At 48.4% G+C, this 24,862-nt stretch overlaps 1 protein-coding gene across 1 annotated transcript in view; it reads right to left on the reverse strand.

Annotated features, from left to right (window-relative positions):
- Positions 1 to 24,862, reverse strand: part of LOC129813457 (kinesin-like protein KIF26B) — a 171,512-nt gene that overhangs the window by 7,657 nt on the left and 138,993 nt on the right. The window contains exons 10-17 of the mRNA XM_055865784.1: positions 23,869 to 24,204; positions 21,326 to 21,497; positions 20,160 to 21,028; positions 19,295 to 19,427; positions 18,855 to 19,116; positions 16,039 to 18,693; positions 9,209 to 9,411; positions 6,027 to 6,177 (exon numbers count right to left, since the gene is read on the reverse strand). Coding sequence (XP_055721759.1) covers positions 6,027 to 6,177; positions 9,209 to 9,411; positions 16,039 to 18,693; positions 18,855 to 19,116; positions 19,295 to 19,427; positions 20,160 to 21,028; positions 21,326 to 21,497; positions 23,869 to 24,204 — 4,781 coding nt within the window. The remainder of the gene's footprint in view (positions 1 to 6,026; positions 6,178 to 9,208; positions 9,412 to 16,038; positions 18,694 to 18,854; positions 19,117 to 19,294; positions 19,428 to 20,159; positions 21,029 to 21,325; positions 21,498 to 23,868; positions 24,205 to 24,862) is intronic.

Below are 24,862 nucleotides of genomic sequence, written 5' to 3' on the forward strand. Positions count from 1 at the left end.
TGAAAAATGTCAAATGCATAAGACGCCATTTCCTGCAGTGTAGCCTTGCGTTATCGCAGCCTGTATTGCGCAGTAAGGTTAATTTTAAAAATGTAATTCAGCGATTGCATTAAGAACTAATTTGTCTTTCAATTGCTGTCCAACCTGTATTTTTTTTGTCAAGTTTATGAATAGTATTCGATATGAAAAGGTGCCTTTACAAGATGGCACGGGACAGATTGCTTGACGTTATGGACACTATTCTCATTGTCTAAGCACGATTTGTGCCGCTAAATATGCACATTTTCGAACAAACTCTATATGCATTGTGTAATATGATGTTACAGGACTGACCAAATACTTATTTTCCACCATAGTTTGCAAATAAATTCATAAAAAATCCTACAATGTGATTTTCTGGAGTTTTTTTCTAATTTTGTCTGTCATAGTTGAAGTGTACCTATGATGAAAATTACAGGCCTCTCTCATCTTTTTAAATGGGAGAACTTGCACAATTGGTGGTTGACTAAATACTTTTTTGCCCCACTGTATATGGCAGGGTCTACAGACAATCACGGACTACAAAATAAAAACCAGCCACGTCACGTACACCGACGTCTTGCTTCCAGGCAAACTGAACACCTTCTTTGCCGCTTTTGAGGATAATACACTGCCACCGACGCGACCAGCTACCAAGGACTGTGGGCTCTACTTCTCCTTGGCCGACGTGAGTAAGACATTTAAACGTGTTAAGACTCGCAAGGCTGCCGACCCAGACGGCATCCCTAGCCGCGTCCTCAGAGCATGCGCAGACCAGCTGGCTGGTGTGTTTACAGACATATTCAATCTCTCCCTATCCCAGTCTGCTGTCCCGTACCCAAGAAGGAAAAGGTAACTGAACTAAATGACTATCGCCCCGTAGAACACACTTCTGTCATCATGAAGTGCTTTGAGAGGCTAGTCAAGGGTCATATCACCTACACCCTACCTGACACACTAGACCCACTTCAATTTGCTTACCACCCCAATAGGTCCACAGACGATGCAATCGCCATAACACTGCACACTGCCCTACCCCATCTGGACAAGAGGAATACCTATGTAAGAATGCTGTTCATTGACTATAGCTTAGCATTCAACACCATAGTACCCTCCAAGCTCATCATTAAGCTTGAGGCCCTGGGTCTCAACGGCGCCCTGTGCAATTGGGTCCTGGACTTCCTGATGGGCCGCCCCCAGGTGGTGAAGGTAGGTACCGACATCTCTTACTTTGCTGATCCTCAACACTGGGGCCCCACAATGGTGCATGCTCAGCCCCTTCCTGTACTCCCTGTTCATCAAATTTGCAGACGACACGACAGTAATAGGCTTGATTACCAACAAGGATGAGACAGCCTACAGGGAGGAAGTGAGGGCACTCGGAGTGTGGTGTCAGGAAACAACCTCTCACTCAACGTCAACAAAACAAAGGAGATGATCGTGGACTTCAGGAAACAGCAGAGGGAGCACCCCCCTATTCACATCGACGGGACAGTAGTGGAGAAGGTGGAAAGTTTCAAGTTCCTCGGCGTACACATCACAGACAAACTGAAATGGTCCACCCACACAGACTGTGTGGTGAAGAAGGAGCAACAGCGCCTCTTCAACTTCAGGAGTCTGAAGATATTTGGCTTGAATACAGACTTGAAATCATTGGCCACTTTAATAAATGGATCACTAGTCACTTTAATAATGCTACTTTAATAATGTTTACATATCTTGCATTTCTTATCTCATATGTATATACTGTATTTTATACCATCTATAGCATCTTGCCTATGCCGCTCTGTCATTGCTTATCTATATATTTATATTGTCACGCCCTGACCTTAGAGAGACTTTTTTAGGTCTCTTTTTGGTTTGGTCAGGGTGTGATTTGGGTGAGCATTCTATGTCCTTTTTTTCTATGATTTGTGTTTCTATGTTTTGGCCGGGTATGGTTCTCAATCAGGGACAGCTGTCTATCGTTGTCTCTGATTGGGAATCATACTTAGGCAGCCATTTTTCCCACCTGTGATTGTGGGTAGTTGACTTTTGTTAGTGGCACTATAGCCCTCGTAAGCTTCACGGTCGTTTATTTTGTTTCTTGTTTTGTTGGCGACATTCTATAATAAAAGGAAATGTACGCTCACCACGCTGCACTTTGGTCCACTTCTTTCGACGGCCGTGACATATATGTATATATTCTTATTCCATTCCTTACTTAGATTTGTGTGTATTAGGTAGTTGTTGTGGAATTGTTCGATTACATGTTAGATATTGCTGCACTGTCGGAACTAGAAGCACAAGCATTTCGCTACATTTTATGTGACCAATAAAATTTGATTTGATTTGAAGAAAAACGGACTATAATTTCTATCTCAAGTTTCCCCTATCACCATCCAGCCCAATATCATTCTGAATAGGCTAGACGTTCTTTCAAAGCGATAGGCCGCTGAAATAAAATGGTGATTAATGCCTCAGTGATGGCATTTTTTCCCGTAATGAGGCAAGTGTCTGAATTAATTTGTTGTGGCAGAGAGGAGGAAGTAGAACCCTTCAGAATTTAGCCGTGTTCCCATTTACAATCTGAAAGAGTGGTTACATAATAATCAGATTTAGCCTTTCTGATTTGTCTTACACAATGATTCCTCAGTTGCTTAAACGCTTGCCAGTCCCAGACCTAAACCTGTGTTCCTGGCCTTGACACAAGTATCATCTCTTATGAATGACTTCTGATCATTCCATAGTGTACCAGGCATTCAATCTACCTTTAACCTTTCATTTTTTGAAGGGCACATGATTATCCACAATAGTGTTGAAGACTCAAAGCTAAATCAACTTCAGGGATAGCTGAAATGCAATCAAGGTCACTAAAATAAAGCCTGTTCATTGAAGTTCCTCTTAGTGATGACACAAGGCTTAGATTTTTCTATTCTCACATCTGTAACACAAACAACTGCGCAATGGGCACTAATGTCTTGGGTGAAGACACCAGTAGAAACATATTACTCAGGTGTATTTGTTAAAATAAGCTCAATTAGAGTTGACTTTGAGGGATCTTTAGGGTTGGGCCGTGTAGGCTTAGACACCAGCTGGGTTAGGTTTAGATTATTACACATGTCTCTTAGATTGTCTGAAGTCTGCATTTCCCAATCATAATTTAAGTCACCCAGGATAATAACTTCTGATTTCGTAAAAGAAGACAACAAACTAGTTCACTCAAAAGGGTTAGCTGAGGGAGGATGGTAGACCCCTACAACAGCTATGGATACATTTTCCCCCAGACAAAGGCTTAAAGATAGTAACAAAAAACGATTGTCAAGCGAACAAGATTTTATTATTATTTTCTTTTTTATTTAAATGGCTACTCCACCACCTCTACCATGTCTGTCAACTCCGAACACATTATAACCCTCAATATTAATATCAGAATCCAGAATGTCCCCAGAGATCCAAGTTTCAGTCAATACCAGAATGTCCGGATGCGTCTGCATAGCCCAGATCTTGATGTAATCCAGTTTAGGAAGTAAGCTCCTAAAGTTCAGATGTATCAACCCAAGTCCTTTATGATTTTTAATGTCACATGGAAACTCAAACAATCTATGTTAAATAGGCGGTTGCAGGCCCTGTCTGATGGTTGATATAGTTGGTAAGGCTATAAGATTGCATAGAACTGCACCATTTGGTCGGTCTATCCCTATTAGTATGAGTAGAAATTGGAATTACTTTTCCAAGGTTAGCACCACAGGACCTGAGGCCGCAGCCAATGTCAATATGAGGAACTCAGAGTAACCAATGATGCAATGCTATAAACTGACTTACATGGGATTTGGTTGCTATCGTGCAACAGCCCAAGCCCTCTACGTGATTTGAAAACCGAGGGGTATTCAAGTTTGTGGAATTCCCATTTGAACCAAAAGCACTGGGTGAGTAGACCACAGTTGGCTTCTGTTTTGAGCTAACAATAGCAGATCTAAGTGGAGTTCAAATGAATGGGTACAAGATTACAACTGACAACACCCCTGGTAGTATAGACAGCAGTGCGACGATAACGCTTAGAGAGGATTGGAGGTATTACCTGAGCGGGGCTTGGTCTGTCCCTGAGTCAATATCTTAATGCTGCCTTGAAATGTGAAGAGAGGATTCAGGCTCCTAGACTTCTACAGTGCATTCGGAAAGTATTCAGACCTCTTTCATTTTTCCACATTTTGTTACGTTACAGCCTTATTCTAAAATTGATTCAATCTACACACAATACCCCATAATGACAAAGCGAAAAATTAAAAACAAAAATACCTTATTTACATAAGTATTTAGACCCTTTTCTCAGGTGCATCCTCTTTCCATTGATCATCCATGAGATGTTTCTACAACTTGATTGGAATCCACTTGTGGTAAATTCAATTGATTGGACACCTATATAAGGTCCCACAGCTGACAGTGCATGTCAGAGCAAAAACCAAGCCATGAGGTTGAAGGAATTGTCCGTAGTGCTCCGAGACAGGATTGTGTCGAGGCACAGATCTGGGGAAGGGTACCAAAACAATTCTGAAGCATTGAAGGTCCCCAAGAACACAGTGGACTCCATCCTTCTTGAATGGAAGAAGTTTGGAAATACCAAGACTCTTCCTAGAGCTGGCCACCCGGCCATAGTTAGCAATCGGGGGAGAAGGGCCTTGGTCAGGGGGGTGACCAAGAACACGCGGGTCACTCTAGCAGAGCTCCAGAATTCCTTTATGGAGATGGGAGAACCTTCCAGAAGACCAACCATCTCTGCAGCACTCCACCAATCAGGCCTTTATGGTAGAGTGGCTTGGCAGAAGTCACTCCTCAGTAAAAGGCACATGACAGTCCACTTGGAGTTTGCCAAAAGGCACCTAAATGACTCTCAGACCATGAGAAACAAGATTCTCTGGTCTGATGAAACCAAGATTGAACTCTTTGGCCTGAATGCCAAGCGTCACTTCTGAAGGAAACCTGGCACCATCCCTACGGTGAAGCATGGTGGTGGCAGCATCATGCTGTGGGGATGTTTTTCAGCTGCAGGGACGGATAGACTAGTCAGGATTGAGGGAAAGATGAATGGAGCAAAGTACAGAGAGATCCTTGAGGAAAACCTGCTCCAGAGCGCTCAGGACCTCAGACTGGGGCGAATGAACAGGACAACAACCCTAAGCACAAAACCAAGACTATGTAGGAGTGGCTTTGGGACAAGTCTCTGAATGTCCTTGAGTGGCCCAGCCAGAACCTGGACTTGAACCCAATCGAAACATCTTTGGAGAGACCTGGAAAAAGCTGTGCAGTGAACCTCCCCATCCAACCTGACAGAACTTGAGAGGATCTGCAGCTTGTAGCGTCATAAGAAGACTCAAGGCTGTAATCGCTGCAAAAAGGCGCTTCAACAAAGTACTGTGTGTAGATTGATGAGGGGAAGAAAATATTGAATCTATTTTAGAATAAGGCTGTCACGTAGCAAATGTGGAGAAGGGAAGGGGTCTGAATACTTTCCGAATGCCCTGAACCAATATTGCGTGCCACTCCTTCTGTTGACAAATATCACCAGCAGCTATTAGTCTAATCCAACTCTGCCATATGTGCCTTTATGAGTCTATTAGACGGATCAATATCAGCTGGTATGTCAGCTATGAGATGTACTTATGTGTTACATGATGCTCCGTCTGACAGATCTGAGCAATGGAACAGAGATTTTATATTGGAGACAAGGGGGAGATTGTGTGTGTGTGTGTGTGTGTGTGTGTGTGTGTGTGTGTGTGTGTGTGTGTGTGTGTGTGTGTGTGTGTGTGTGTGTGTGTGTGTGTGTGTGTGTGTGTGTGTGTGTGTGTGTGTGTGTGTGTGTGAATGTATGTGCGTGTGTGCGTACCACAGCCATATTATAGGGAGGTAGGGGCTTTGACTGTGCAGCCAGACAGAAGGTATTAGCAACAAGATTACTGTAGGTGTCAAGGTTTTGTGTGTGGCTGCAGTACAAGTATCACACACACACACACACACTCACATTTACTTACATTCAGTGGTCCATTTGTCTGGCTCCAGCATCAGGTGCTGCTTGGTCTGCTCCAGCTCTTTCTTCAGCCAGTCATACTTGGCTCGGATCTCGGAGATCCGCTGCTGCCTGTGCTCCAAGGTCTTCAGCTTTGCACTGAAATAAACCACCTCCTGATGAAGAGACAGAGAGAGGAGAGGGAGGGGAGAGAGAGAGAGAGAGAGAGAAAGACAAAGAAGAGAGTGAGAGATTGAAAAGGAGAGCGAGATGTAGGGGGATTTTAAAGAAAGAAAGAAAGAAAAAAAATTTGAAGAAAGAGTGAGAGGGTCAGCAGTGTACAAAACAAATGGAGGGGGGTCAATGTAATAGTCCGGTGCCCATTAGATTACTTGTTCAGCAGTCTTATGGCTTGGGGGTAGAAGCTGTTAAGGAGCCTTTTGGTCCTAGACCTAGCGCTCTGGTACCGCTTGCCCCAGACTTGTCACCCTGTCTATAACTTGGGTGACTGGAGTCTCTGACAATTTTATGGGCCTTCCTCTGACATCGCCTATTATATAGGTCCTGGATGGCAGGAAGCTTGGCCTCAGTAACATACTGGGCCGTACGCACTACCCTCTGTAGCGCCTTACGGTCAGATGCCGAGCAGTTGCCATACCAGGCGGTGATGCAACCGGTCAGGATGCTCTCGATGGTGCAGCTGTAGAACTTTTTGAGGATCTGGGAACCCATGCCAAATCTTTTCAGTCTCCTGAGGGGGATTTTTTTTGTCGTGCCCTCTTCACGACTGTCTTGGTGTGATTGGACCATGATAGTTCGTTGGTGATGTGGACACCAAGGAACTTGAAACTCTCGACCCGCTCCACTACAGCCTCATTGTTGTTAATGGGGGCCTGTTCGGCCCGCCTTTTCCTGTACTCCACGATCAGCTCCTTTGTCTTGCTCACATTGAGGGAGAGGTTGGAGTTGTGGAGTTGTGGGTGAACAGGGACTGCAGGAGTGGACTAAGTACACACCCCTGAGGGGCCCCAGTGTTGAGGATCAGCATGACAGACGTGTTGTTCCTTACCCTTACCACCTGGGGGCGGCCCATCAGAAAGTCCAGGATCCAGTTCCAGAGGGAGGTGTTTAGTCCCAGGGTCCTTAGCTTAGTGACGAGCTTCATGGGCACTATGGTGTTGAACGCTGAGCTGTAGTCAATGAACAGCATTCTCACATATGTGTTCCTTTTGTCCAGGTGGGAAAGGGCAGTGGGGAGTGCGATTGAGATTGCATCATCTGTGGATCTGTTGGGGCGGTATGCGAATTGGAGTGGGTCTAGGGTATCCGGGAGGATGTGAGCCATGACCAGCCTTTCAAAGCACTTCATGGCTGCCGATGTGAATGCCATGGGGTGGTAATAATTTAGGCACAGGGACTATGGTGGTCTGCTTGAAACATATAGGTATTACAGACTCGGTGAGGGAGAGGTTGAAAATGTCAGTGAAGACACTTGCCAGTTGGTCCGCGCTTGCTTTGAATACACATCCTGGTAATCCATCTCGCCCCACGGCTTTGTGAATGTTGACCTGTTTAAAAGTCTTGCACACCGCCTACCGAGAGCGTTGTCACGCAGTCATCCAGAACAGCTGGTGCTCTCGTGCATGCCTCAGAGTTGCTTGCCTAGAAGTGAGCATAAAGGCATTTAGCTCGTCTGGTGGCTCACGTCACTGGGCAGCTCGATTCTGGGTTTCCCTTTGTAGTCCGTAATAGTTTTCAAGCCCTGCCACATCCAACGAGAATTGTAGCGGTGTAGTAAGATTCAATATAAATCATGTATTGATGCTTTGCTTGTTTGATGGTTCATCTGATGGCATAGCGGGATTTCTTATAAGCGTACGGATTAGTGTCCCGCTCCTTGAATGCGGCAGCTCTAGCATTCATAGCTCGATGCGGATATTGCCTGTAATCTATGGCTTCTGATTGGAATATGTGCGTACGGTCGCTGTGGGGACGACGTCATCGATGCACTTATTGATGAAGCCGATGACTGAAGTGGTATACTCCTCAGTGCCACTGGATGAATCCCGGAACATATTCCAGTCTGTGCTAGCAAAACAGTCCTGTAGCGTATCATCTGCGTCATCTGACCACTTCCGCATTGAGCGAGTCACTGGTACTTCCTGCTTTAGTTAATCAGGAGGATAGAATTATGGTCAGATTTGCCAAATGGAGGGCGAGGGAGAGCTTTGTACAAGTCTCTGTGTGTGGAGTAAAGGTAGTCTAGAGTTTTCTCCCTCTGGTTGCACATGTGACATGCTGGTAAAAATTTGGTAAAACTGATTTAAGTTTGCCTGCATTAAAGTCCCCTTCCACTAGGAGTGCCGCTTCTGGATTAGCATTTTCTTGTTTGCTTATGGCCTTATAGATTTGGTTGTGCGGTCTTAGTGCCAGCATCGGTTTGTGGTGGTAAATAGACGGCTACGAATAATATAGATGAGAACTCTCTTGGTAAATAGTGTGGTCTACAGCTTATCACAGGGTACTCTACCTCAGGCGAGCAATACCTCGAAACTTCTTTACTATTAGACATTGTGCACCAGCTGTTATTGACAAAAAGACACACACCCCCACCCCTCGTCTTCCCAGAGGTAGCATCTCTGTTCTGCCGGTGCATGGAAAATCCCGCCAGCTCTATATCATACCACGACTCGGTGAAACACAAGATATTACAGTTCCTAATGTACCGTTGGTAGGATAATCGTAACCGTAGGTCATCAATTTAATTTTCCAATGATTGAATGTTAGCAAGTAGAATTGATGGCAGTGGGAGTTTACTCGCTCGTCTACGGATTCTCAAAAGGCAGCCCGATCTGCGGCCTCTTTTCCTCTGTCTTTTCTTCACGCAAATGACGGGGATCTGGGCCTATTCCCGGGAGAGCAGTATATCGGTCTCGTCGGACTCGTTAAAGGAAAAAGCTTCTTCCAGTCTGTGGTGAGTAATTCCAGTTCTGATGTCCAGAAGTTATTTTCAATCATAAGGGACGGTAGAAGCAACATTATGTACAAAATAAGTTAAAAAAACAAGTTTTAAACAACGCAAAAAATGAACAAAATAGCACAATTGGTCAGGGGCATGTGAAACGTCAGACATCCTGCCATCTTAACTCTTCGGTGCCATCCCGCTCTCTCTCTCTCTCTCTCTCTCTCTCTCTCTCTCTCTCTCACCTTGTTTCCTTTCTCTCTCCTCCTCTGCAGGCGCTCCACGTCGTCTATCTTGTAGACCTTTATCTCGAAGGGTTCTGTGGTTCCCCTGGGGGCGGGGCTTAGCGGGCCGTCGACCCAGCGTACGCTGGAGCTGATGGCAGGCTTCCTGATCAGAGAGGACGAGTCCAGGGTCAGGCTGGGAATCAGACGACGACGCTGGGTACCTGGACACATGCACACATACATAGAAAGAGAGAGAGAGACACACACACACACACACACACACAGCAAAAGACACAGACGCATGCACGCACACAGTTAATGGGGACACCGGGAGAAGAATACTTTTTGGTGTTGTTGTTCCCATTTCAATTTCCATGTATATGCTTCATTCACATTATTGTGTTGCCAAAGCAACAATGTTGAACAATTCAACATTGAAAAACATATATCACAATAAAGGAAAACTAATATTTTGGTATTAGTTTCATTAGACCATTGTTGACATAGTTCCAAAATGTTTTGCTTGTCAGCAATCAGTTTTTCAAGATATGTAACCAGCGGTGTAGTGGTGGCTATACAACGCAGGTATACAACGTAGGTATACAACGTAGGTATACGCAGGTATACAACGTAGGTATACAACGTAGGTATACGCAGGTATACAACGTAGGTATACAACGTAGGTATACGCAGGTATACAACGTAGGTATACGCAGGTATACAACGTATACCCACTTTCACTGGGCATTGTCTATACTCACCAGAGTATAGACCTCTCCAGAGGGTAGTGCAGTCTGCACAACACATCACCGGGTGTAAACTACCTGCCCTCCAGGACACCTACTGCACCCGATGTCACAGGAAGGCCATAAAGATCATCAAGGGCAACAACCACCCGAGCCACTGCCTGTTCACCCCGCTGTCATCCAGAAGGCGAGGTCAGTACAGGTTCTATCTCAAGGCCATCAGACTGTTAAATAGCCATCAGTAGCACCTTAGAGGCTGCTGCCCTTATATACATAGACTTGAAATCACTGGCCACTTTAATAATGTTTACATATTTTGCATTACTAATCTCATAAGTATATACTGTACGCTATTCTATTCTACTGCATCTTAGTCTATGCCGCTCCGACATTGCTCGTCCAAATATTTATATATTCTTAATTCCATCCTACTTTGAAGCAAGGTAAGACATGCCTCAGAATATGAAGTAAAAAAATCAGGTTTCAAAAAATGAAGGAACGGCCTAAATATAGCGACGCTAAAAATAGGCTTACCCGTCTTCTGGTAGATGGAAAGGCTTTCCCAAAAACCTTCTCTATTTAATGTTAACTAGCTACAAAGTAGCTTATGCCTACCTGTCAGAATGATATCATGATTCTTTGTGTCAATCCAGTGGCCATTTCCTTTTCAAACTCCATCTCATGTGCTATAGAGACATGGCTAAGCAAACACTAGTGCTAAGTGCCTGCACACTTGAATTAAAGGGTACTTACTCTCAAAAATCTAAATGTATTATATATATTTTTTATAACAGAGCCAAGAGCACAGACCTCAAAGTGATCTCCTGGTGTGGTCTAAGACATTGTTATGGACTTAGAACATACACTTTTGTTGTTTTTCTGCAAATAAGGGTGACTTTTTGGGGGAAATCTGAAACATGTGAATTTCTGACTCAGTTTATCTGTTTCAATAGTAGGCCTACTATTAGCCTACTTGCACAGTACAGCTTGGGTTGGCCTGACTATGAAAGACCAATATTGGATCTATCATTTTAGGTAATTCAGAGTGTACTGTGTGCCACTTGATTGCTGACAAGCAAAACATGTTGGTACTATGTCAACAATAGACTAATGAAACAAACACCAACCGATCCTTTGTGGGTTGAGTTTGCTTTAAGAAACATTCATTAGAATGTGTAGAATTCAGTAGGATCTATCTCTCTCGCTCATCACCTACAGGACAAATAAGAAACATACAGTAGGCTGCGTTTACACAGTCAGCCTAATTCTGATATTCTGCCCCAAAAATTGAACTGATTGATCAAAAGTCCAATATTTGACAAAAGATCAGAATTGGGCTGCCTGTGTAAACGCAGCCACAGTGCAACTCTACATCTGTGACTGTGACTGGGTCAGGAGAACAGCATACTGACGTGTTGTTTTGTTCTGTTCTGCTGACAAGGACGTGACCAGGCTTTAGTTTGACAAAGGCAGCAGGAGTAAACATCAGGGCAAATAGCTGATAACCAAACCAGGACAGACAGCTGATCACCAAACCAGGACAGATAGTTGATGACAGAGCCAAGAGTCCTACACTGCCATTCTGCCAGGGGCTGGCGTTGGGGTGGGAGCTGGGGTTAGGTCTAGCATTGGAGTAGGGGTTGGAGAGAGGGGCCTAGGTTTGGGAGGGGGGGATTGGTTGAGTAGGACTGTGTTCTGGCAATGACACCAATCCAGTATTTAGCATGAGTTCCTGGGGGAGGATGGGGGAGAGAGGAGAGAAAAAACAGAACGGTTGAGAGGGGAGATGGGGAGAGCAGCAAAGAGGAGAGAAAAAACAGAACGGTTGAGAGGGGAGATGGGGAGAGAAGCAAAGAGGAGAGAAAAAACAGAACGGTTGAGAGGGGAGATGGGGAGAGCAGCAAAGAGGAGAGAAAAAACAGAACGGTTGAGAGGGGAGATGGGGAGAGCAGCAAAGAGGAGAGAAAAAACAGAACGGTTGAGAGGGGAGATGGGGAGAGCAGCAAAGAGGAGAGAAAAAACAGAACGGTTGAGAGGGGAGATGGGGAGAGCAGCAAAGAGGAGAGAAAAAACAGAACGGTTGAGAGGGGAGATGGGGAGAGCAGCAAAGAGGAGAGAAAAAACAGAACGGTTGAGAGGGGAGATGGGGAGAGCAGCAAAGAGGAGAGAAAAAACAGAACGGTTGAGAGGGGAGATGGGGAGAGCAGCAAAGAGGAGAGAAAAAACAGAACGGTTGAGAGGGGAGATGGGGAGAGCAGCAAAGAGGAGAGAAAAAACAGAACGGTTGAGAGGGGAGATGGGGAGAGCAGCAAAGAGGAGAGAAAAAACAGAACGGTTGAGAGGGGAGATGGGGAGAGCAGCAAAGAGGAGAGAAAAAACAGAACGGTTGAGAGGGGAGATGGGGAGAGCAGCAAAGAGGAGAGAAAAAACAGAACGGTTGAGAGGGGAGATGGGGAGAGCAGCAAAGAGGAGAGAAAAAACAGAACGGTTGAGAGGGGAGATGGGGAGAGCAGCAAAGAGGAGAGAAAAAACAGAACGGTTGAGAGGGGAGATGGGGAGAGCAGCAAAGAGGAGAGAAAAAACAGAACGGTTGAGAGGGGAGATGGGGAGAGCAGCAAAGAGGAGAGAAAAAACAGAACGGTTGAGAGGGGAGATGGGGAGAGCAGCAAAGAGGAGAGAAAAAACAGAACGGTTGAGAGGGGAGATGGGGAGAGCAGCAAAGAGGAGAGAAAAAACAGAACGGTTGAGAGGGGAGATGGGGAGAGCAGCAAAGAGGAGAGAAAAAACAGAACGGTTGAGAGGGGAGATGGGGAGAGCAGCAAAGAGGAGAGAAAAAACAGAACGGTTGAGAGGGGAGATGGGGAGAGCAGCAAAGAGGAGAGAAGAGACGGGGAGAAAACGCAGCAGAACCGAACAGAAGATAAGAGAGGGGAGAGAGAGAACAGAGAAAGAGAGGGGAGAGAGAGAACAGAGAAAGAGAGGGGAGAGAGAGAACAGAGAAAGAGAGGGGAGAGAGAGAACAGAGAAAGAGAGGGGAGAGAGAGAACAGAGAAAGAGAGGGGAGAGAGAGAACAGAGAAAGAGAGGGGAGAGAGAGAACAGAGAATGAGAGGGGAGAGAGAGAACAGAGAAAGAGAGGGGAGAGAGAGAACAGAGAAAGAGAGGGGAGAGAGAGAACAGAGAATGAGAGGGGAGAGAGAGAACAGAGAAAGAGAGGGGAGAGAGAGAACAGAGAAAGAGAGGGGAGAGAGAGAACAGAGAAAGAGAGGGGAGAGAGAGAACAGAGAATGAGAGGGGAGAGAGAGAGAACATAGAAAGAGAGGGGAGAGAGAGAACAGAGAGAGTGGAGGAGAACAGAGAAAGAGTGGAGAAGAGAACAGAGAAAGAGTGGAGAAGAGAACAGAGAGAGGGGAGAGAGAGAGAACAGAGAAAGAGTGGAGAAGAGAAAAGAGAAAGAGAGGGGAGAGAGAGAACAGAGAAAGAGAGTGGAGGAGAACAGAGAAAGAGTGGAGAAGAGAAAAGAGAGGGGAGAGAGAGAACAGAGAAAGAGAGTGGAGGAGAACAGAGAAAGAGTGGAGAAGAGAACAGAGAGAGGGGAGAGAGAGAACAGAGAAAGAGTGGAGAAGAGAACAGAGAGAGGGGAGAGAGAGAGAGAACATAGAAAGAGTGGAGAAGAGAACAGAGAAAGAGTGGAGAAGAGAACAGAGAAAGAGAGTGGAGAAGAGAACAGAGAAAGAGAGTGGAGAAGAGAACAGAGAAAGAGATAAGAGAAGAGAACAGAGAGAGGGGAGAAGAGAACAGAGAAAGAGATAGGAGAAGAGAAGAGAACAGAGAAAGAGTGGAGAAGAGAACAGAGAGAGGGGAGAGAGAGAACAGAGAAAGAGTGGAGAAGAGAACAGAGAGAGGGGAGAGAGAGAGAGAACATAGAAAGAGTGGAGAAGAGAACAGAGAAAGAGTGGAGAAGAGAACAGAGAAAGAGAGTGGAGAAGAGAACAGAGAAAGAGAGTGGAGAAGAGAACAGAGAAAGAGATAAGAGAAGAGAACAGAGAGAGGGGAGAAGAGAACAGAGAAAGAGATAGGAGAAGAGAAGAGAACAGAGAAAGAGTGGAGAAGAGAACAGAGAGAGGGGAGAGAGAGAACAGAGAAAGAGTGGAGAAGAGAACAGAGAGAGGGGAGAGAGAGAGAGAACATAGAAAGAGTGGAGAAGAGAACAGAGAAAGAGTGGAGAAGAGAACAGAGAAAGAGAGTGGAGAAGAGAACAGAGAAAGAGAGTGGAGAAGAGAACAGAGAAAGAGATAAGAGAAGAGAACAGAGAGAGGGGAGAAGAGATAGGAGAAAGAGATAGGAGAAGAGAAGAGAACAGAGAAAGAGATAGGAGAAGAGAACAGAGAAAGAGAGTGGAGATGAGAACAGAGAGAGATAGAAGAGAACAGAGAAAGAGAGTGGAGAAGAGAACACAGAAAGAGAGGGGAGAGAGAGAAGAGCATTTGGTGATCACAGGGTGCAGAGATAAGCCTAGCGGGTCAGTCCCTCTTATCTGACCAGCGTGCTGGAATGTGCACACACACACACACACACACACACACACACACACAATTTCCATTTGCATAGAAATTGGCAGTCATGTCAGCAGACACGTTTTTAGAGAGGGGGGAGGCGAGAGGTGCCGTTAATAAGGTTCCGTCTGTCTCTTTGTCTCCGAGCGCAACAGAAAGGTCACAAAGACAGATCTGCTCTAAGTCACCTTCGAGTCACCCATTTGTACCTTATTACTGCCTGCTGCATCAGGACACAGTGGAGAGAGAGAGAGAGAGAGAGAGAAACCAAGCGATGGAAAATCCAATATTACAGTAAAGAGCAACCATACATGAGACCCTCAACTGGAAACCTGATTAAAAAATGTTTTTTTCCCTAAGCAAGCCTCTCTCTTTCTCTACCGCTTCCTCTCTCTCCCTCTCTCTGCTGGAGCAGCCACAGGCCGGGCTGTGTTGGCCCGGGTTCTGCGGTTCTAAGTCAGCCATAGATAAGCCTGATCACTGTTCCCTCTTACTGCCTCTCTGGACGGGAGGGGGGAGAGAGAGAGAGGGAGGAGAGAGAGGGAGAGGTGGAGGGCAAGTGGAGGGTAAGTGGAGAGGGAGAGTTAAGGGAATGGAGGGTAGCTTTGGAGAGGTAGGGGGTGGCAAGGGGGATGAAAAGGGGTCCCAGCCTAGAAGGGGGGGGGGGGGGGGGAATGGAGAGGGTACAGGGGTTAAAGAGCGCACTGCTTTCCTGAGGCCACCCACAGAACTCTCTGACAATGGCCATCTGTCTGCCCAACAAGACCACTCTCACTACCTACCTCTCAGGGGTGAGGGGAGAGGGAGGGAGGGGGATATGATGAGAGGTGAGGAGAAAGGAGGGGTTGAAACCTGATTTGGTTATTTATTTCCAAATTTGTCCAGAGGCATAGTTTATTTTTAAATAATAAATGGAAGTCTTGTGAGCTACATTTCGCTGTCGCTGCGATTCATATCGAAATGGGACAGTTTACTAACCAAACGTGTTATCTGGAATAGAGGGTTCATTCATCAGTGTTTTTAACCATGCCTGGGCTGGTTCTGGGCAGTGGGGCTGAGGAGCATAGGCTCATCCTGGGAGAAGGTGACAGCCTAATGTGGCGATTCGTCGTGGCTGACTTTAAGAGAATGACTCTGGTAAGCCTTTCACTATTACACGCCTCCCGGACTGACTGGCTGCCTGCCTGGTTGCCTGCCTGCCTCCCTCCTTGCCTGCCTGGCTGGCAAGGAGGCTGCCTTACTTACCTGACAGCTTGTTTCATATTCAAAGGTTTTATTCTATTTCTATTTCTATTCAGGACAGAGCATGAACTGGAGGTCGAGTATGAGGGATGTAAGCTACGTGACTAAGGTTATAGTTAGTTGAACAAAGGTAATTGAACATCTATAGAGTTACCCTTTAAATACATGTCTGTACTGTTTTGTGTAGTGTATAAATGGAACAGGAAAACTAAGCATAAAGGAAGGGAAACCCTATGAGCAAAAGACGTTAAAATAACGTTGAAAAAATGTATTGTGCTCACTGGGAAGCAGCATAAGGAGCAGACCTGTGTTGTTGTTCCTCTTCTTGTTGTTCTTGAGGCTACGGCGGCTGCTGCTGGTGGCTGAGCTGTGTTCGCTCAGAGAGTCCTGGGCGGAGGAGGCGCTTCCTGTGGCCTCGCTGTCCCTCAGCATGCTCTCGTAGCCACTGCTGGCCCCGCTGTGGTAGAACAGGGCTGTCTTCCCCATGGCCGGGGGCAGCTCGCCACTCAGAACACTGCTGTTGTCACTGGCATGGCCGCTGCTGCAGCGCTGGGGACGCTTGGGGGCTGTGATCTTACTGTAGGGAGACGGCAGGGTGTGGACTATCACTGGTCTCTCCTCTCCCTGTGTCCCTCCACCACCTGCTCCACCTCCACTTCCTCCGGCACCCCTCTCCTCCCCAGCCTCGGAGCCTCCTACTCGGTTGTGACTGGTTGATCGAGAGCCTCCGTTACCCTGAAGCAGCTCGGAGATGCGTCCGTTGGCGGCTCTCAGAGGCAGCTTGACGGTCAGGCCTCCCCCTCGGCTGCGACTCAGAGACTGGGTGGCCCAGGAGCCAGAGCTGGGTTCCTTGTTCTGTCCCAGGGCCTGGCTGGAGGTCTGACCCTGGGGCTGGGGCTGGGTCTTGCCGTTGGGAGGCAAGCTGGAGCTGCGGTTGACAGACTGGGGCAGAGACTTGGTGGAGAAGCTGAGTGTCTTGGTGCTGGAGGCCGAAAGGCTGCGGGTCTTAGGGCTGGCCATCAGCAGCTTGCTGACCGCTGAGATCTTCGACTGGCTCGACTTGGGCGACTTGGGAGCACTGCCGGGGCTGTTACCGGAACCGTTTCCATTAGGGGAGGAGGATGACACTGAGCCACAGCGGATGATGCTACGTCCGGGATGGGGCATATTGCAGTCCCCCCTCCCCCCTCCGGCTGCCCCCTTCCAGCCCAGAGAGCTGAGGCTCTCCCCCCTCTCCAGGGAGAGGCAGTCGTAGTGGGGGCCAAGAGAGCTGTGACCTCCATGGGACCGCCCCAGAGAGTTGGTTCTGTTAGCCAGCTGCTCTAGTTTAGCACTGAACAACCTACTGCTCTCCACATTAGACCCCTTCTGTTTCCCTCCACCAAGCCCACCTAGGTCCTCCGGGGTGCTCCCCAGGAAGGAGAGGCCATGGCTGGGTGCGTGCAGGGGGCTGAGGGGGCCTCCTGCCCGGTTCTTCTGGTCCAGACTGGACTTGCGTACTGGTGGCAGCGGTGGGATCCCTTTCTGGCGGGAGAACAGGCCTTGTCTCCCGGACGACCCCCGTCGGTCCAGTGTTGCCTTCGGACTACAGGGGGTGGAGGTGGTGATCCCTAGGCCCCGGTACTCCCCCCCTGCCCCTCCTCCGTTAGCGCCGTAACGGAGTGAGTCCTCGTCCAGGCCGTCATGGCGGTTGATCCGGTGCCAGCCGCGGGGCAGACTGGCGGTGCGCAGGATGTCGGCAGAGTAGACGGGGGTCATCAGACACTCCCCAGAGCTGACCAGCACCATCTCACAGCCGTCCACCACCCTCTTACAGGAGTCTGGAGAGGAGACGGTCTCGCCGCTGCTGGAGCTGCAACGGTCCCCTCCGTAGCCACTGTCCACCCTGCTGGCCCTGTCACCCTGGGGCCAGGCCTGGGTCTTAGCTGGGTCTGTCTTGACTGGTGGCTCCACCACCCTCTTCTCCGGCTTCACCTTACACACCAGCTCCTTAGGCCTCACATCGCCTCCATCTCTCTTCATCCAGGGGTCGTCGAAGCTGAGCTCGCTGGACATGGAGGCCAGGACCAGGGCTTTGGCTGGGGCAGGCTTGGCTGGGTCCTTGGACAACAGGTGAGTCTTGGTAGGGGAGGACAGTATAGTGGGCTCCTGTATAACCATGGGTTTGACGGCCACACAGGAGTGGACTGTGATGTTGGTCTTGAAGGGGAGGAAGTTGCTGGAGGCCCCCAGGGTCTGGATGTTGGAGACGGTGATGTTGGTCTTACCCATGGAGGGAGACAGTCTCTTCAGCCTCTCTTTAGTCAGGGTGCTCTTCTCCTTCTCTGTTCCGTTCTCATCTCCACACAACACTACTTCGCTGTCAGGAGTCTTCCTTCCTCTAGAATCCAGGGACACCTCATCTTGCTCCTCTGCCCCAGAGAGAGGCACCTGTGGGGGGTCTAGCTCGGCCAGAGCCTCCCCATGTCCATGGGACTGGCCGAAACTGTGCAGGGACTGATCCCCGTCACTCCCAGCACTCAGCTCACTCAGCCACGATGAGATGGACGACCGGCAGCTCGGCAGCGCCGCCATCGCCTCTCCTTCCACGCGAAGCTTCGCCATGCTGACTTCCGCCATGGCGATCACCCCGGCGACTGAGGCGCTTGTCATTGTGACCATTCCGGTGGTCGTAACAACGACAGTAGTGTTGTTTCCATAGCACTCCAGGTCATCGCTGATGCTGCTGATGATGGAGACAGGGCGGGATCCCGAGGCCAGGGCGGTGACGGAACAGTCGCTGGCGAAGCTAATGATGCTAGTGGGACGACCGCCACTCTCCAGCAGGCCTCGGACATCCAGCCCCTCCTCACACCCCAGGGTGAATACCAGCTCATCTTCCCCCAGAGAGCGAGGGTCTGCTGGGGCTGGGGTCGAGGAGGGGCTGGGGGCTAGAGCAGGAACTGGGGCTGGGGCTGGGGCTGGCAGAGAAAGATGGAAAGGAGAAAGAGAGAGGATAGACAATGAAAGGAAAATATGTAAGGAACGTGAAATGAATTCGCTGTACGAAACCACTATCATACATAAAAAAACATCTTCAATAAACACTTGTCACAGTAATAGAATAAAGAGCCAGACTTACTGTCCCTGCGTACATCCAGAGGTATCTGAGGAACATTATCGTCACACAGTGTCTCAGCAGACCCCAGGCTGGCAGACAAGGAGTCGGTGCGCTTTAGCACCTGGGGACTCATTCTCATGGGGGAGGTCCTGGACAGGGACTCCAGCTGCAGCAGGGAATCTGTAGAGGACCTCCCACTATCTGCAGCCAGGCTGTCTGCAGTAGACAGACTCTGGCAGGACAGAGGGGGCGTTCCCGGCATCACACCCTTCTGGGTGTAGACCTTGATTATAATCATAATCAAATATTGGATTTTTATAGTTCTTTTCAAGGACCCAAAGATGCTTCACAACATTACTGTACATTTTCATGGAAATGCATTTTATGAGGTAAAATTCAAGCCAATAACTGTAAAATAGCACAAGCAAAGACCGTAGAGGTGTGAGAGCCAGATACTTTACCTTGCAGCGCTGTGAGGGTGAGGAAGGAGGTCTGTAGTCAGAGGTCTTGGTAAGAGAGGCGATGCCCAGCCGAGGAGAACCCAGGGGGCGGGGCTTACCATCACTGCTACTGCCTGCGCTCAAAGACTCACGACTGTCAATCAAATAGAAAGGAAGAGAAATAGAAAATAAATAGAAGATATTGAAAACAAAAATACCTTCAAGACAGACATTAAAATGATAAGGCATTCGATAAAACTATACAAGCTAAAGGAACAATAAGTTCTGTTTTTTAAATGTATTTTATTATAATTTTTGAAAATGTTACCCCCTTTTTCTCCCCAATTTCGTGGTATCCAATTAGTAGCATTTACTGTCTTGTCTCATCGCTGCAACTCCCGTACGGACTCGGGAGAGGCGACGGTCGAGAGCCATGCGTCCTCCGAATCACAACCCAACCGCACTGCTTCTTGACACAACGCACATCCAACCCGGAAGCCAGCCGCACCAATGTGTCGGAGGAAACACCGTGCACCTGGCGACCTGATCAGCGTGCACTGCGCCCGGCCCGACACAGGAGTCGCTAGTGCGCGATGAGACAAGGATATCCCTGCCGGCCGAACCCTCACTAACCCGGAGGACGCTGGGCCAATTGTGCTCATCGCCTCATGAGCCTCCCAGTCGCAGCCGGTTGCGACAGAGCCTGGGCTCGAACCCAGAATCTCTGGTGGCACAGTTAGCACTGCGATGCAGTGCCTTAGACCACTGCGCCACCCGAGAGGCCCTAATAAGTTATGTTTTGTGTTATTTTTCGTGTGGACCCTAGGCAGAGTAGCTGTTGCTTTGTAACCGCTAATGGGGATCTTAACAAACAAACAGATCTGACCTGTCATGGAGGCTGGCGCTCTTGGCCCTCTGTAGAGGGTTAGTGCTGGTGTGTCCAGCTCCACTGCTGCCCGTCACACTGCAGCTGCCGGTCAGGCTCAGACTCTCTATCATGGTCTGGGCCAGTTCTGCCTCTTCCACCACCTCCCTGATCTCCTGGAGCTGCTGGTCGTTGGACATCCTCCTGGAGGTCTCTACCTCCACCTCCACTCCCACCCCTCCCGTAGGCTCTGTCTCAGACCCAGGGGGAACCAGGGTGTCAGACTTGGCCCCCCTATTAACCGGCACCTCCTCAAAGGGGAACTTGGCCACCTCTTCGCTCCCGTCGATACACTCCAGCCGCTCCTGCAGCTCGGCGAAGGTGTTGCACTTGAGACACTCCGCCCCTTCCTCTGGCACAGGGGGCAGGGGTTGGCCCAGAGGTTGGAGGAGAGGGAGTGGGGGCTGGGTTAGGGCGATGAGGGACTGTGTAGGCAGGGCAGAGGGCTGGGTGTGTGTCTGGGTAGGGGCAGGCTGGGGCTGGGAGAGTACTGTCTGTTGCTGTTGTTGTTGTAGAGTTGGTGTAGTCGGCAGGACGGCAGACTCGGCTTTGTTCTTCAGCAGAGCAGGAATGATGGGGACAAACTCTGGCGGACCCTCGTTGTCGGTCAGCTCACGGTCCGAGACAGCACCCCCATTGGGGCCCACGTAGATGACGGTGTCGCAGGACTGCTCGCTACTGGAGTAGTCATCTGGGTCACTGGAGAGGTGCAGCAGGGGAAGGTTGGCGTCGGCAGAGCTACGGGAGTGGAATGGTCTCAGGTGGGTGGGGCGACGCATACGGCCCTCCTCACACGAACTCTCACCCCCTGACGAACTGGACGTGTATTGCTGAAGAAGAGAGGGAATGTGAAAATGGATGAGAGAAACAACACTTTCTGAAAGAAACAAATTAGAATCTCGGTTTCATTTACTGGCCTGTTATTGTAATGCTGTGTCATCAAGTTCCAGCAATACTGAAAGTTAACTTTTTTTTAACTGAAACATCAATCGGAACATTTAGAAGTTGAGCCCCAGAAGAAAGAACTGTGAAATGCACGAGAAGGAGAATTGCTTTATGTCATGGACCGATTTATTGATTGAATGAATGATTGAATGACTGAATGTGGCTAAATTGATAATGCCTACCATACTGACTTTGGTCTTCTTCTTCTTCATACGGAGGAGGCGCGAGGCGATCTGGAGGGTGGAGAGCGTGTCAGAGAAGTTGCTAGGCGACGAGGAGATGTGGGCAATCATGGTGGTCCGACAATTCATGTTGCCCAGCGACTCTCTCAGTAGCATGGTCAGCTTACTGTCCCTGGAACACACACACACATTACATCACGCACATACACTAACACAGGCATAAACACACACACACACACGTTAAATTGTGCACACACACACATTACATCACGCACGCACACACAGACTCATGCATGCACACATACTGCATGTCCACACAGAAACACACATTAATCTGAAGGATAATATCTATCAAACCCTTAAAATCACTGTTCACCTCCCTACCAATCAGCAATGATCTCCAGACCTGAGCATTAGCTACGTCGATGGTTAATATCTCTATGGCTGGAACATGTGGGACAGTAGCTGTAGGATTGTGTGTTTATTTAACGCTCTCCATTTCCTGTGTTTGTCATAGGGTTAATTGACTGTCTGCCTGTGTTTCTGTGTGTGTGCATGGACATGTGGGTGTGTGTGTGTGTGGTAGGTAACTCCTGTGAGCTGTTTGGGACCCTCAGGGCAGAATGGAGCGCAGGCTCCTCTGTGGCTCAATACCTCATGCTGCTGTCCTCTTTTTATAAAAATACAGCCCCCGGCCAGCCCACACACACACACACACACACACACAAGCTATCCCATCCTTTCTTCTCTGCTGTCTGCCTCAGCTATCGCTCTACTTTGCCTCAACTGTCCTCAAGTTCATACTCCTCTCTCTCTCTCTCTCTCTCTCTCTCTCTCTCTCTCTCTCTCTCTCTCTCTCTCTCTCTCTCTCTCTCTCTCTATCTCTCCTCTCTCTCTCCTCCTCTCTCTCTCTCTCCTCTCTCTCTCTCTCTCCTCTCTCTCTCTCTCTCTCTCTCTCTCTCTCTCTCTCTCTCTCTCTCTCTCTCTCTCTCTCTCTCTCTCTCTCTCTCTCTCTCTCTCTCTCTCTCTCTCTCTCTCGGTCTCCCTCTCTGAGTCATGTCATTAGTAGTAGTTATCAGTGTCTTCGTCACATAAACGTTAGTAATTGCATCTCCCTCGCCTGACATCTCAATCAGTCCCTTAATTGATCTCATTAAGCAGGGTGGAAATGAGAGATACGGCTGAAAATGGAGAGGAAAGAGGGGAGGAAAAGGCTGAAGCCACGAGTGTTTAGGTCTAATTAAATAAAGCAGAAGATCAGTGATTTGTGCAGAAGGGATTTTATATTCATGAGTTCCAGTGCCACACCTTGCAAATGGCCCCAACCTAAAATGTTATGCGCATGCATGCATATGTGTGTATTTGTGTTTGTATGCCTCGGTGTGTGTGTAATGTTTACAGTTCTGGCATAAAGTGGTGGGGTGCTTTGCAATGTAAATGCCGAGCTCGTGATTAAATTAGAGAGCCGTGGAGCTGAGCTATCTGCACTGGAGGACGGAGGCAGAGAGAGAGAGAGAGAGCGAGAGAGCGAGGGAGGGAAAAGAGCCTGCATGTTCTTGGGAAAAATGAACATTTGCACACGACTGTTTCAAAGCCTCTGTCCCCCTGCTTTCGTTTCACCCCTTTCCTCCTTGCTCTTTTTTTTCTGCCTCTCGTTCCTTCAAACTCTCTCTCCTCTTTCATCCCTCTCTCTCCTCTCTCCCCTCTCTCGTATTCCCTCTCTCACAGTCCCACTCATTCTCTTCAGGAAAAAAAACAGACCAAAAAACCTCTTCCTAGCGGTCTCAGGTAATAATAATGAAGCAACATTTGTTATTGGGCTTTAAATCAACCCCACACCTTACTCTCTCCCTCTCTGCCACTCCCTCTCTCTCTCTCTCCCTCTCTGCCACTCCCTCTCTCTCTCTCTCTCTCTTTATTTCTCTCCCTCTCTCTCTCTCTCTTTCTCTCTCTTTCTCTCTCTCTCTCTCCCCTCTCCTCTCTCTCTTTCTCTCTCCCTGCCTGTCTCTGTCTCTCTCCATTTCTCCCTCTCCAAAGCTTCAGCAGGCATTTAGCCACTCTGATCAAGAGCAGCAAATGTCATTCTATACATTATCATTACACATGGTAGTTATGCAGAATTAAGTCCGGGCCGGGCTTACAGGAATCATTGTGCGCCTTGTGTGTCCAATGATCTGCATATTTAAGTGTACTATCTCATCAATATATCTACAATAATTCACAGGTTTATTCATAGGTTTAAAGTCTACTATTAATATGACATGGATGTGATATCTTGAGTTGGATATGTAGAGATAGATATTGAGCCAGTCACCAGTGGAAGCTGACACAAGCCCTAACTCCCCCAGTCCCAGTTAGTCACACACACTTAGGGAGGGTCATTTAGGGAAGGGCAAGACTAAGAAATAGATACAATTATGTAGTTATTTTTTGTATCTGAGTAAAGCAATTGAATACAACCTCCAACAGGTCCTCACAGACACACACATACACCCCCCCCCCCCCCCCCCCCCCCCCCCAATACACACACAGTGCACACGTACTTGTAGGGGATATGTTTGCTGCCGTTGACCAGAGCCAGGATGACGTTCCCCAAGGCAGAGAGGGACAGACACAGTCCTGCTGCTGTACTACTACTGCTCTCCCTGCCCATCTCTCCTCCCAGCACCTTCACACAGCTGCCCAGGTCTATCAGGTGGAGTCTACTGCGACCTCCCGACACTGGAGAGAGAGAGGAGGGTGAGAGAGGGACAGGAGGGGATCCGGGGAGAGGGGGATAGAGAGAGGGGAAGGAGGGACCGAGAGAAAGCGTACAGAAAGAGAGAGAGGAAGGAAAAAGAGAGGAGAGAGAAAGGGGAGAGAAAATCGGGGTGACAGAAGGATACATTAATCATTGCATAAAATGTATATATTTTTTTACAGTGAGTTACAAAACTCAGTAACAGTGTTTCACAGGGTGATAGATCCAGAACACACTATCCATCGCTTCATCCCCCAGCATTTTTGATCTGCTCATCTCAGAGGAGGTCATGCATGTCAGCCTCAGCACACACGCGGGCATGCCCGCACACACACACATACACACGCATGGACGCGTGCACACACACGCCTACATTGGACAGCAGGTATCCTAGCGGTTAGAGAGTTGGCCCAGTAACCGGACGGTCGCTAGTTTGAGTCCCTGAGCCGACGTGAAAAACCTGCCAATGTGCCCTTGAGCAAGGCACTTAACCCTAATTGCTCCAGGGTCGCCGTTGATAAAGGCAGACCCTGGCCGTGACCCTACTCTCTGAGGTTGTCTCAGGGGGAGTTGGGATGTGCAAAAAACACATTTACAATTCACACATTAGTGTGAAATAGGACAATTATAACAGCCTGCCACCTGGACCCCTCACCAGCTCAGCTACGTGACCTTTCCTTGTCAACACATCACCTGTCGGAAGCGTGCTTGCGTGTATACACTGCCTTCCTTGTGTATGCTCTGGAAGGCAGTCAAGAACGAATACCTCTCTAGGTCCGTTCAGCACATCTGGTTCC

This window comes from Salvelinus fontinalis, chromosome 16, assembly GCF_029448725.1.
Source record: "Salvelinus fontinalis isolate EN_2023a chromosome 16, ASM2944872v1, whole genome shotgun sequence".
Lineage (NCBI taxonomy): Eukaryota > Metazoa > Chordata > Actinopteri > Salmoniformes > Salmonidae > Salvelinus > Salvelinus fontinalis.